Here is a 14,012-nt window from a genome sequence, read left to right on the forward strand (position 1 = left end):
TCTGCTATTCTCTAACAGTTATATTTTACTCCTTTATTTTCTCCTCTATTCTCCCTTTAATACATTCTACCTGATTACATTCCCAATACCCACATTGTGTATTGTTGTGCATTGGACAAAATAAATAAATAAATTTTAAAAAAAATTAAAGAGTTTTCCTCCAGATGTTATGATCTCCAACACTGGAGATTTTTAGGAAGAGATTGAACAGCATTAGCTGGCTGGGGAATTCTGGGAGTTGCAGTCCAAATATATTCAAGTTGCCAAGGTTGGGAAACACTGGACTAGAAGACCTCTGAGGTTTCTCCCAGTCCTATTCTATGTTCTAGAAGAGTAGATGGGGAAACCTTTCTTCTATTAGCCTTTCTGAAATGGGTATTTCTGAGTGTCACATCATAAAAATAATTGGCACCATCGTACTTCTCACTCCCATCCAGGTGAGACTCCTAATGCAATACTTCAATCCAACATTAGTTACTTCTGTGTCTCCCTTCAGCCCCAGTGCTGTAACCTACAAGAGGCCACCCTGTTCTGAGTGACAGCATTAAACCTCTGCACATCATTCCCACTGTGGTCCAGAGGTTTCGTAGCAGAACTTGTCCTATAAGAAAACATATTATCATATCTGGTGGCTATGTCCGGAGCCAAGAAAATTTTGGATCAAAATTCAGACCTGGCTGGAAGAAATATCGGATTACAAATTAGAGATGAAACCAGAAATGTATTTATTAGGAATAATTAGAGGCCAACACAGTAAAGAAAACTATTATTTAATAAATCATATACTTACATCGGCAAGATTGGCATTCGCACAAGTCTGGAAGCAAGAAAAGACTCCAAATGAAGAGATGGTGATTTAAAAAATGTTAGACTGCGCCAAATTAAGTAAATTAATGTATGAAATACAAAATCAACAAAATAAGGACTACTACAGTGTGGGAGAAATTGTACCACGGGATCGAAAAGTGAAAAAAAGGGAAACTAGCAGTAAAGGAATATGATGTATAGTAAATAGAATTGTAAAAGATTAATCTTTATGCATATAGGGAAATGTAAATGTTTAATGTTGTTTGTATGTTGTTTGTATGTTGGTTTGTCAAATAAACTTTATAATAATAATAATAATAATAATAATAATAATAATAATAATAATAAAAAAGAAATCTGGGCATAACAAGCCATGCCTTCCAGAAGGGTTGGCCATCCTGGCTTTACATTCTGGGAGTTGTTAACCCAACGTTTAGGGCACATCTAAGGATTATTTAAGGACATCTGCAGTGTGCTCTGAACGTTTATTACCGAAGCTGATCGGCCACGCAAGCTGACATTCACATTAGAATTGCAGAGATGCAATTGAAGTCTGCCTTCCAAGCAAGAGAAACTGAAACTCCTTGTTTCTAGAACAAGGAGAGCTAAACGCTCAGAGGCCATGGTCAGCTCCCCTTGCTTGCTAGTTGGCTCACCTGCAGTGCTCAGAAAAAATCCACACCCCTGGGAGATTTTGACAATACACAGTCCTCGACTTACTACAGTTCATTTAATGACCAAAGTCACTAATCCAGATGCTGTAAACCGCCCCGAGTCTACGGAGAGGGGCAGCATACAAATCTAATTAATAATAATAATAATAATAATAATAATAATAATAATAATAATAATAATGTACCTTCAGGACCGCCTTCTGCTGCACGAATCCCAGCGACTGGTTAGGTCCCACAAAGTTGGCCTTCTCCAGGTCCTGTCGACTAAGCAATGCCGTCTGGCAGGGCCAACAGGAAGAGCCTTCTCTGTTGTGGCCCCGTCCCTGTGGAATCCAACTCCCCCACCCAAGATTAGAACTGCCCCCACCCTCCTTGCCTTTTGCAAGCTCCTAAAAACTCACCTGTCACCAGGCTTGGGGAAGTTGATATGCCCCCTAGCTACTACAATTTATGCATGGTTTGCTTGGGTTGTGTGATTATTTTTTCATGATAAGGGTTTTAATCTGTTTTTTTAATATTGGATTTGTACATTGTGTTGTGAGCCGCCCCAGTCTTGGGAGTTGTTAACCCAATCGCACAGTCACCCACGCCCTCATCACCTCTCGTCTTGACTATTGCAATGCGCTCTACATGGGGCTACCCTTGAAGAGAGTTCGGAGACTTCAGCTGGTGTAAAATGCAGCAGCATGTGCAATAACAGGTCTACCACGGTATGCCCGTATTACTCCATTATTTAAGGACATCTTGCAGTTCATTCAGTGACCATTCAAAGTTACAACGACACTGAAAAAAGTGAGCCATGATCGTTGCAGCATCCCCAGGGTCACAGGATCAAACTCAGACCGTTAGCAACTGATTCGTATTTACGACCGTTGCAGTGTCCCAAGGTCCTTCTGCCAAGCAAAGTCAATGGGGAATCCAGATTCACTCCACAAACATGTGAGTGCAAGTTAGCCCTTAACTGCAGCGATTCAGTTGTGGCAAGAAAGGTCTTAAAATGGCACAAAATTCACAAAGCAAATGTTTTACTGAGACACAGAGATTTGGGGCTCAATTGTGGTCATAAGTCGAGGACTAAGTGTAAATTATCTCTGGGACCGCCTTCTGCCATGGCCAGCACCCCTTGTTTGCCAGTTGGCTCATGTGCACCCCTCAGAAAAAATCCACACCCCCGGGAGATTTTGACAATACACAGTCCTCGACTTACTACAGTTCATTTAATGACCAAAGTCACTAATCCAGATGTACCTTCAGGACCGCCTTCTGCCGCACGAATCCCAGCGACCAGTTAGGTCCCACAGAGTTGGTCTTCTCCGGGTCCCGTCGACTAAACAATGTCGTTTGGCGGGACCCAGGGGAAGAGCCTTCTCTGTGGCGGCCCTGGCCCTCTGGAATCAGCTCCCTCCAGAGATTAGAACTGCCCCCACCCTCCGGGCCTTTCGTAAACTCCTTAAAACCCACCTCTGTCGTCAAGCGTGGGGGAACTGAAACATCTCCCCCTACCTATGTAGTTTTCTGTGTATGATATGACTGTATGTATGTTTTTTATATATTGGGGTTTCTTGTTTTTTAGACTTTTTAAATGTATTATTGTTATTTTAGAGTTTAACTATTAGATTTGTCATTATATATTGTTTTTATCATTGCTGTGAGTTGCCCCGAGTCTACGGAGAGGGGCGGCATACAAATCTAAATAATAATAATAATAATAATAATAATAATAATAATAATAATAATAATAATATAAGTGACGGAATTCAAATTTAAATTACACTGCCCACGTATATCTTCCAACAAGATTTTGGAACATGATACATAGGTGGCGCCTAGAAATTACAAAGGAAAAAACTGAATTCACCCCTGAAGGCATGCTATTAGGAATATGGAAGAAAAAATACTCAAAAACCCCGATACCTAATGACGCATATAATAACCGCGGCCAGAATATCATATGCCCAACTATGGAAAAACGAAAAGATCTCATCAGAAAACAACATTATAGACAAGATTTTCAAATGTGCAGAAATGGACAAAATGGCCATGAAAATCAAGGGTACAAATAGCAAATAATTTGGCGAGATAGGGAAAAACTGGTATAATTGGATGGAAAGAAAAAGGGTGATATGACACAATGTAGTTGTACTGATTAAATAGATAATTACATACACTTGATTCAGGCAACGCGTAAGGGAACATAAATACAAATGGGTAAGCAGTAATAGCTTTCGATATATTAACTTCTGTATCTATCTCAAGGCATATTTAACATATTTAAATGTTTCTATCAAAGGGGGACATGATAGAAACATTTAAATATGTTAAAGGGTTAAATAAGGTTCAGGAGGGAAGTGTTTTTAATAGGAAAGTGAACACAAGAACAAGGGGACACAATCTGAGGTTAGTTGGGGGAAAGATGAGAAGCAACGTGAGAAAATATTATTTTACTGAAAGAGTAGTAGATCCTTGGAACAAACTTCCAGCAGACATGGTTGGTAAATCCACAGTAACTGGATTTAAACATGCCTGGGATAAAATACAGGAAATAGTACAAGGGCAGACTAGATGGACCAGGACGTCTTTTTCTGCCGTCAATATTCTATGTTTCTAAGGCTAAGTGATCTTTTTATACACTTATAATTAACTACTACTGATCTATTTTACTTACCACACTTATCCTATCCCTTTGAATAAAATATATTATATACAGATAAGTTAATAAGGAATGTAATAGAATGCCTTATGATCTGTAAATGACAAATGTGAACAATATTTTTTCTTTTGTCTGTGTAAAAACTAATAAACGTTAAAAAAAAATTTAGCTGCACAACCTAACTCGTTTGGCATTGGCTTCAATTTGGCTGAATAACCCAGTTTGGGGATCATGGCTTATGGCTTACGTGACATGTGAACTCAACATTCTAGTTTGGTCAGCAAACCAAAACCACATCTAATACACTGTCTGGAAGTGGTTGTTACTTTGACAATGTTGGAAAGAAGCAGGTTAAAAAATGTGCCGAGATGTTTTTTTGTGGCATTTCAATGACATTTAAAAACACACACACGCGACTGAGGCAATTTCACCGTATGCAACCTTTATTGGCGATATCAGGGCGTCATTAATTATACAGAAGTCACATCACACCATTCTCTTCCAATTTAATCCCCTTATAAATCTGTAGCAAAAGTGCACTTTTAATCTATAACATATATATATATTTTTCAATATTCTCTCCCTCTTTCAAGTCAGGTATTATTCGTAAAAACATTATCACCAAATATACAAAATACAAGCTTAGCCTTTTCCTACGCTGGGCGGTCGCCCCTGCCTTCTGATGGGGTGGGGGCTTTGCCTATGGAGCTATACGCTTCACCCGCCAAAGAGAGAGGGGGGGTGTCTCCAGGGTGAAGCGGCTCAAGGATTTTTTGTAGTTTTGCTTGGAGACGTTTTCTAACCAAAAGTTCATACCCAGTGCAGAAAATAATACATAAACTGCCCATTAGTTGTCAACAGCTATTTGTGTTAGAGATGACAACCTCTGAAGAAAATTGGACTCTGGCATACTGGACTGAACCTATCCACCCCAGTTGCCCGCCTGAAGTAGGGAGACTGTTGAAATCGGAATTATCCGAAGACACATTACGTGACATTGTGTGTTGCTAATGGAATGTCACTGCTAACCAAAAGGAAGCAGCTACTGTTAAGACCCCGGGTCCCCAAAACTGGCAACTTTAAGACTTGTGGACTTAAACTCCCAGAATTATCTTCAAGTTGCCAAGTTTGGGGACCTCTGGTTAAGACAATGGCTGCAACCTTATAACCTGCCCGGAGGTCCGAGATACTCAGTTTGGTATCCTTGGAAATCTCCGACTTCTCCCAGGCCCCCGTGGAAACCTCTGAAAACAGGGATGCTCCGAAGCAGCCTAAGGCAAAGGCCAGCCAGTCTCCCCCTTGCCTGCGGAGGTTGGGATGCTGTGGCAGAGATGGGACCCCCTTGCAATGCGAAGGGAAGCTTCCCAATGGAAAAATTACACCAGCAGATATGGAGCCAAGGAAGCAAGGAAAACTCAGCTTTTTGTTACCGGCGCAGGACGGGCAAATCTTTAGAAGTTAGCAAAAGTTTGCCCGACTTTCCAAATCCAAGATTCGAGTTCAGCCATTGCCGTTTTCTGAGTCGATTCTCTTCTGGGCGATTCCTGGCAGAAGGAAAGCTTTGGGAGGAGCAGAGATCATTTCAGAGTTCTCCCAAACAGGAAGCCCGTTCTTATTCCTGCTTATCTGGGCCAACCAAGAAATCCAGGCATTGGTCAAGGCGCTCCGAGGGCTGCTGGGATCCGCTGCCGTTTGTTGTGAGGGCACCAGGCCTTCTGGGAGGCTGTTGTGGAAGGGGAGAGGCACCAATGGTTCCCACCGCCCAAATTGGCCCTAGCCAACTACGGTTCTTGCCAGCCTGAATAATTCCGGCAGACTCTTCTCCACTGCACTATTTCCCCCCTCTTAAAAAGGCTTAGTTATGATGCCTAACGTTGGGAAATAGATGGCAAGTTTGATTTAGTCTCCCTAATGCTGCCTTATTTAACAACTCATCTTTGCCTCCAGGCCTGGGGTTTTTAGGTCTTCCCCCTGACCAATGAATGTTTAGCATGATTGTTGAATGAATTGTAATGATAGTTTTTAATTAGAATTCTAAAGGTTGTTTTTAATGTACTGTACTATTAATTGGATTGTTATTACTGTTTTTCTGTTTTTTGTACATGCTGTGAGCCGCCCTGAGTCCTCGGAGAGGGGCGGCATACAAATCCAATTAAATCTGAAATATAAAAAAAATCCCCCCTCCCTCTGTTGAAGCAGCAAGAGCAGCATAAATGTGGACTGGAAAACGAGAGCTGCAGAGCAGGAGGGGATGAAGAGAAACTCTTTTCAAGGCATCGGTAGACCTTAGTTTACGTCCCACCCCTGAACTGTTTTCAAGGCCAAAATCGTAATCATTATTTAAACCTTGAGAGCGGCGATGTCCATTTATACGGCATGTCGATCCACGCCGAGAATTGCTTCTTACATGGGAAACTGAACCCTTAAGAGATTCCCGTTTCCACAGAGGGCACTTTTGGCTTAGAGAAGAGCTCTGAGAAAGTGTTCTTTTAGCTTTCGTGCTAGATGGGACCTCCGACACTTACGTCTATTTCTTTTCTGACTTCTACAGTGTTGTGGTTGAGAGTCAAAATCTCTTTTTACAAAGGATTAACAGGTTTATAAAGCGTATAAAAAATGACTTCCCAAGGGAAATTTTAAGAAAGAGACAAAGCGGAACGAATGTAGCATAAATAGTGTTATCGGAAATAAAAGCGACATCTTTAACAAAATCTTCAATCCTGTAGAAACGGCTAGTGTCCTTTTCCCATAGGAAAAAAAATATGTAAAAATTAAACCATGATGCTTTCAGGATGATTTAAGCCGGTTGTGGTCTTGAATGACCAAAACTGCAACTTTCATCAGCTTTCTTCCGCCTGATTCCCAAACCAGGACAGGAATTCAACAAATACCAGAGGGGAAATAGTTTTGTTAGAAAACAGAAAAATGGCAATAACGGAAACCAAAGAAGAGTTTTAAGCCACGACTGAACAGTGAACGGATTTTACAATGTTACTTTAAAAGTCACTTTCTTGGTTCTTGAAAAGTTAAGCAGCCAGGTTTCAAGTAGAGGTAAAAGATTTTGGAAGTTAGCAAGTATAAAATAGCCTAGAAGGAAATCAAAGCAAAATGTATCCGTGCTCAGAACTGCTCCCCGGAAGGAAATGCACCACTTGGTTGCCCACCAGACCCGGGAGGAATCTGCCATCGCTCGGATGTCCTTCCTGGGCCAAGCCTTGATCCCTTCTTTTGTGCACAAGAGGTCCCCAAAACGTGCCATCTCAGTCTCTCGATTGGTAGAAAAGGATATATCCAGATTCGGAATTTTTGGAAATGTCTGAGGTCAAGCCGTAGAATTCTTCAATTGCTTGAGCGTCGATTTTCTACAATTTAAGACAACGGAGAGGTTAATGGCGAGAGGGAATTGCAATCACTGTCCATTTCATCTGGTCTAGCATGTTCTCACACCCTGATTTTTGTTGGCTTTAACCACTCTACTACATGCTTGCACTGTCTTGTAAACACATCTCTATGGTCAGGTCGCAATTAACTGACCAGTGTTATTATTATTAGCTGATGACCAAAAGGGGCAGGTACTCTGCAGACTATATAAACTTCTGCAGAGTATATGCTCCCCCTCTTCTGATCCTCTTTTCACCTTGATGACCATTCCTTGTCCACCTCCTGTGTGCTCCATTGTCCTCGGCTGAGGACACATGTGTGAGATGAAATCCAAAGCCATCCTCACACAGGGGACCATCCAGAAGTTATTAATATGGACTGGAATATAAACTTATCTACCTGCAATTTGTAATTGCATGAATCAACATAATTAAAGATTGTATTTTTCATCTTTATGAAGGAATGATCATTCATTGCTAACGAATGGGATTCTGAACCACGTGTTATTTCTTGCCATGCTAAATCTGCTGCAATTTAAGCCAGCTGAACTCTGCTAATACAAATAATAATAATAATAATCAAAATACCCAACAGTTTTGAGCAGATAGAGGAGAATATTTGTAGCTCAGGGTTGAAATCAGAACTAGCCCTGATGACGTTGCCTAGTTTGGCTAATGAAACGTCTTCAAGGAGACAACCAAACTCAAGACAGCACCAAAGGAGCTCTCACTTAAGCATTTTCGCTCCAGTCTTGGGCACTCTGGGGCCCTGCTGCCTATGGATTGGGGTGACCCGTTAGCAGTGTTCCTCCCACATATGAGTGTATGACTGTAACTTGTTGCTTGTATACTAAGATTTTTATTAATATTGATTGTTTCTTCATTGCTTATTTGACCCCTATGACAATCATGAAGTGTTGTACCACATGATTCTTGACAAATGTCTCTTTTTCTTTTATGTACGCTGAGATCATCTGCACCAAGACAAATTCCTTGTGTGTCCAATCACACTTGGCCAATAAAATTCTATTCTATTCTATATTTGAGGGGATGCTACAAAGAAAGGGGGGGCATTCCACCTATTTTCCAATTTAGTAGAAGGCACAACAAAACACAATGGATGGGAACGAATCAAGGGGAGACGCAACCTAGAACTAGGGAGAAAACTCCTGAGAGTTGGGAACAATTAACCAGGGGAACAGCTTGCCTCCAGAAGCTGTGGTTGCGTCAGGACGGGAAGCTTTTAAGAAGAATCCAGACAGCCCCCTTGACTGGGAAGGTGCAGGGCAGTGATGGCAAACCTTTTTTCTCTCGGCTGGCCAAAAGCACCTGTGTGCGTATTGTCGCGTGTGCCCATACCCATAATGCAGTGCCTTTCCTGTGCGCCCATCCCCTTGCACATGTGCGCTCAAAGCCACCACACAGGTGTGATTCCCCACCCCCACCCCTGTTTTTGCTCCACACCCCAAAACAGTGCTAGGGGTGGGGGAAGCCTCCAGTCCCCAAACGGTGCTGGGTGTGTGTATGTGGAATCTCTGGAGATCTGGGGAGGCTCAGGTAGCAGAAACGGAGGAGAAAGATAACACACACCCCAAGCGCATGTACACACGGCGTTGAAGGGGTGACTTGATTGAAGTGTATAAAATCATGCATGGGATAGAAAAGGTGGATAGAGAAAAATTATTTTTTCTCTCACACAATACGAGGACAAGGGGCCACTCCCTAAAGCTCACAGGTAAGAAAGTGAGGACAAATACAGTGATCCCTCGTTTTTCGCAGGGGATGCGTTCCAAGACCACCCATGAAAAACAAATTTCCGTGAAGTAGAGGTAAGATAGGTTTTTTTATGTATTTAAGGAGTGTTTGGACTTTTAAAACCCACCCTTTGCATTCAACAGCCATTCTATAATGTTTCTCAGCTGGAACTACGTGTGATATCCTACCAGTTTCTTTAACAGAGTACAGTAGTACTGTAGAAGAATTTTATGAATTTTTAATGGATTTAAAATGTTCAATGGATTTAATGGATTTAAGCCACATTTGAAAACCCGTAAAGTATACAAATCAAATCAAAAATAAATAAATAAAGTTATACAAAGCACTGGAACATGAGCCAAACATACCTCTACGATGTCATCATCGAAGAGCAACCAAAAACCATGGCTCTTCACAATGGTGATATAATGTCCACGATTTGGACCACTGCAACAAAGGAGAGAGGTAAAGGTTAGTGCTGGATATGGACACATAGCCTCGAACTACGGCTCTCTTACGACTTCAAAATATCTCCAAGAGCCCCTTTTGTCAGGTGTGCTTCCATTCAAAGTCCAGGAAAGAAAGACCCCCAACTCCCTTTGATAGGGAGGAGGACTTTTACTAGACCAGAAGGGAGAGCAATGAAAGGGAAGCAAGTTCTGGGGCAAAAGGCGCGCAAGATTATTTTAAACTGATAAGTGTAAATGTCTTCATTGCAACCTCTACCTGCCCTCATTTGTACTCTCACAGTCACACAAGGGAGCACCCTCAAGAGCACCTTGCCCAGAAGAAACGAAAGAAACCCGGTTTAATCACCGCAAGTAAAAGACCGTCGTGTGATTTCTGGGCCATTAAACAGAAAGGTCCTCTTGGATACATATTTTTTTTATTGTATTTATTTATTTATTCAATTTTTATGCCACCCTTCTCCTTAGACTCAGGGTGGCTTAAAACATGTTAGCAATAGCACTTTTTTAACAGAGCCAGTCTATTGCCCCCAACAATCCGGGTCCTCATTTTACCCACCTCGGAAGGATGGGAGGCCTTGAGCCGGTGATGAGATCTGAACCGCTGACCTGCAGATCTAGCAGTCAGCTTCAGTGGCCTGCGGTACAGCACTCTACCTGCTGCGCCACCCATTTACTTTCACGGCCCATCTTAGAGCTCCTGGTGGTCTCCCATCCGGCACTCGTGAGCTTATCCAATAGTCAACTATTGGATGGACATAAAAGACGGGATGGTAGAATTGCTGGGGTGAAGATGAAAAATGGAAGGCACACACTAAGGGGTTTTTTGGATGCCTTGGTGGCAAGTTAGTTAGTTAGTTAGTTAGTTAGTTAGTTAGTTAGTTAGTTAGTTAGTTAGTTAGTTTATTGATTGATTGATTGGATTTGTATGCCGCCCCTCTCCATGGACTCGGGGCGGCTAACAACAGTGATAAAAACAGCATGTAACAATCCAATACTAAAACAACTAAAAAACCCTTATTTATAAAACCAAACATACATACAAACATACCATGCATAAATTGTAAAGGCCTATGGGGAAAGAATATCTCAGTTCCCCCATGCCTGACGGCAGAGGTGGGTTTTAAGGAGCTTACGAAAGGCGAGGAGGGTGGGGGCAATTCTAATCTTTGGGGGGAGTTAGTTCCAGAGGGCCGGGGCCGCCACAGAGAAGGCTCTTCTCCTGGATCCCGCCAAATGACATTGTTTAGTAGATGGGACCCGGAGAAGGCCAACTGTGTGGGACCTAATTGGTCGCTGGGATTCGTGCGGCAGAAGTTTGGAAGTGGAAGGAACAGAAATATTAATGGAAAAATTGAAGGGTGTTGATGTTCTAAAACAGCCAAAGCGTGATCGATTTGGTATAGTATGTTTGTTCGGATTGGACAGTTTCATTGGGTTTTATAATGAGGTTTTACATAATATTTGACTTTTTAAAATCACTGTATTGTATTTTATATTGTTGTAAGCTGCCCTGGGCCCCATGGGATTGGGCAGCATAGAAGTCAAATGAATTATATTAAATTAAGATGCATCTACAAAGGAACGGAAACTGCTTTGGTCGCGTTGATGGATGATCTCTGGCGGGCCCAGGACAGGGGCTTGTCCTCTGTCCTGGTGCTTCTTGACCTCTCAGCGGCTTTCGATACCATCGACCATGGTATCCTTCTGCACCGACTAGAGGGGTTGGGAGTGGGAGGCACTGTTCTTCAGTGGTTCTCCTCATACCTCTCTGGTCGGTCGCAGTCGGTGTTAGTAGGGGATCAGAGGTCGACCTCTAGGTCTCTCCCTTGTGGGGTGCCTCAGGGGTCGGTCCTCTCCCCCCTGCTATTTAATATCTACATGAAACCGCTAGGTGAGATCATCCAAGGGCATGGGGTGAGGTATCATCAATACGCCGATGATACCCAGTTATACATCTCCACCCCATGTCCAGCCAACGAAGCAGTGGAAGTGATGGGCCGGTGCCTGGGGGATGTTAGGGCCTGGATGAGTGTCAACAAGCTCAAACTCAACCCAGACAAGACGGAGTGGCTGTGGATCTTACCTCCCAAGGACAACTCCATCTGTCCATCCATTACCCTGGGGGGGAGAATCACTGGCCCCCTCAGAGAAGGTTCGCAACTTGGGCGTCCTCCTCGATCCACAGCTGACATTAGAGAAACATCTTTCAGCTGTGGCGAGGGGGATGTTTGCCCAGGTTTGCCTTGTGCACCAGTTGCGACCCTACTTGGACCGGGAGTCACTGCTCACAGTCACTCATGCCCTCATCACCTCGAGGCTTGACTACTGTAACGCTCTCTACATGGGGCTACCTTTGAAAAATGTTCAGAAACTTCAGATCGTGCAGAATGCAGCTGCGAGAGCAATCATGGGCTTTCCCAAATATGCCCATGTTACACCAACACTCCGCAGTCTGCATTGGTTGCCGATCAGTTTCCGGTCACAATTCAAAGTGTTGGTTATGACCTATAAAGCCCTTCATGGCACCGGACCAGATTACCTCAGGGACCGCCTTCTGCTGCATGAATCCCAGCGACCAGTTAGGTCCCACAGAGTGGATCTTCTCCGGGTCCCGTCAACTAAGCAATGTCGCCTGGCGGGACCCAGGGGAAGAGCCTTCTCTGTGGCGGCCCCAGCCCTCTGGAACCAACTCCCCCCAGAGATTAGAACTGCCCCAACCCTCCTTGCCTTTCGTAAACAACTTAAAACCCACCTCTGCCGCCAGGCATGGGGGAATTGAGATCCTCTTTCCCCCTAGGCCTTTACAATTGTATGCATGGTATGTATGTATGTATGTTTGGTTTTTATATTAATTGATTTTTAATCATCAATACCAAATTACTATTGTACACTGTGTTATTGTCGCTGTTAGCCGCTCCGAGTCTCTGGAGAGGGGCGGCATACAAATCCAATAAATAGATAGATAGATAGATAGATAGATAGATAGATAGATAGATAGATAGATAAATAAATACATACATCAATCAATCAATCAATCAATCAATCAATCAATCAATAAATCAATAAACAAACCCCAAACCCCTCCCAGGTAAAGCCCCTTGGATCATCCACCCAATCCCAATGTCCCAACTGGGGTCAGGTGGGTGCAACAAGCGTTTGGTCTTCCACATCTGGGCTGCTGAAGGCGTTGAGCTTGAGCAGGCTGTAAACAAGTCCACGAAGCCTGGCTGTACCGGGCAGTGAGGAGAACATTCCTCCCCAGCAATTTAATTGGAACTACGAACAGGGAAACCACCAGCACACTCCCCCCTCCCCCCCGATCTCATTTAACTAATCTCCTATTATGACAGCCGAGGCAAGTAGGTGAAGTGGAGGCTGACACACTTTGATATGAGTGGAAGGAACAATGATTGTGCTCCAACAATGATTGCGTTGAATGAATGTCTGAGCGGTTTTATATTATTTTATATTGTTTATATGCCACCCAGAGTCTGAAAGGAGTTGGTCGGCTTATAAGATAGATAGAATTGTGAATGACAAGTCATTAAAAGCACTGGAACTAAATAGATTTCTGCGGTGAAAGAAAATAAGTTACAGGTTTATGAATTTCCCTAAAAGAAGCAAGGCAGCCTTAGAAGAATAGATAGATGGATGGATGAATAGATAGATTGATAGAAGATAGATAGATAGATACAAGATAGATAGATAGATAGATAGATAGATAGATAGATAGATGATAGATGGATGGATGGATGGATGGATAATAGATAGATGATAGATAGAAGATAAATAGATAGATAGAAGATAGATAGATAGATAGATAGATGATAGATAGTAGAGATAGATAGAAGATAGATAGATAGATAGATAGATGATAGATAGTAGAGATAGATAGAAGATAGATAGATGATAGATAGTAGAGATAGATAGATGATAGATAGATAGATGATAGATAGATAAGATAGATGATAGATAGATAGATGATAGATAGTAGAGATAGATAGAAGATAGATGATAGATAGTAGATAGAGATAGATAGATTAGATTGACAGAAAGACAGACAGACAGACCTACCTACCTACCTATGAGGGTCATCCAGAAAGCAATGCACCACATTTTTTCCTCAGCCTACAGTAATGGTAGGAATGCGAAACTTGAGATATACATTATTTGAATTGTCAGGAGTGTGTGTGTAAATTTTGCATTTCTTCAGACAGATAGTGTAGCTGCAGCCGTGTTTCAAAATGGCGTCTGTAAGTGATGTACGTTACAAGCA

General features: G+C 42.5%; 1 protein-coding gene across 2 annotated transcripts in view; it reads right to left on the bottom strand.

The window, feature by feature from the left end:
- Positions 1-4,552: 4,552 nt before the first annotated feature.
- The window catches only part of LOC139171428 (ubiquitin carboxyl-terminal hydrolase 12-like), a 75,507-nt gene continuing 66,047 nt past the window's right edge, over positions 4,553-14,012 (bottom strand). The window contains exons 8-10 of one of the 2 annotated variants that reach the window (XR_011559742.1): positions 9,635-9,713; positions 6,395-7,493; positions 4,553-5,912 (exon numbers count right to left, since the gene is read on the bottom strand). Coding sequence is in view for 1 of the 2 variants with exons in the window: in XM_070759657.1 (XP_070615758.1) it covers positions 7,392-7,493; positions 9,635-9,713 (181 nt within the window). In the remaining variant the exon portion in view is untranslated. Of the gene's footprint in view, positions 7,494-9,634; positions 9,714-14,012 lie in introns of both variants that reach the window. The other variant, XM_070759657.1, reaches the window with a different exon arrangement.

This window comes from Erythrolamprus reginae, chromosome 8, assembly GCF_031021105.1.
Source record: "Erythrolamprus reginae isolate rEryReg1 chromosome 8, rEryReg1.hap1, whole genome shotgun sequence".
Lineage (NCBI taxonomy): Eukaryota > Metazoa > Chordata > Lepidosauria > Squamata > Dipsadidae > Erythrolamprus > Erythrolamprus reginae.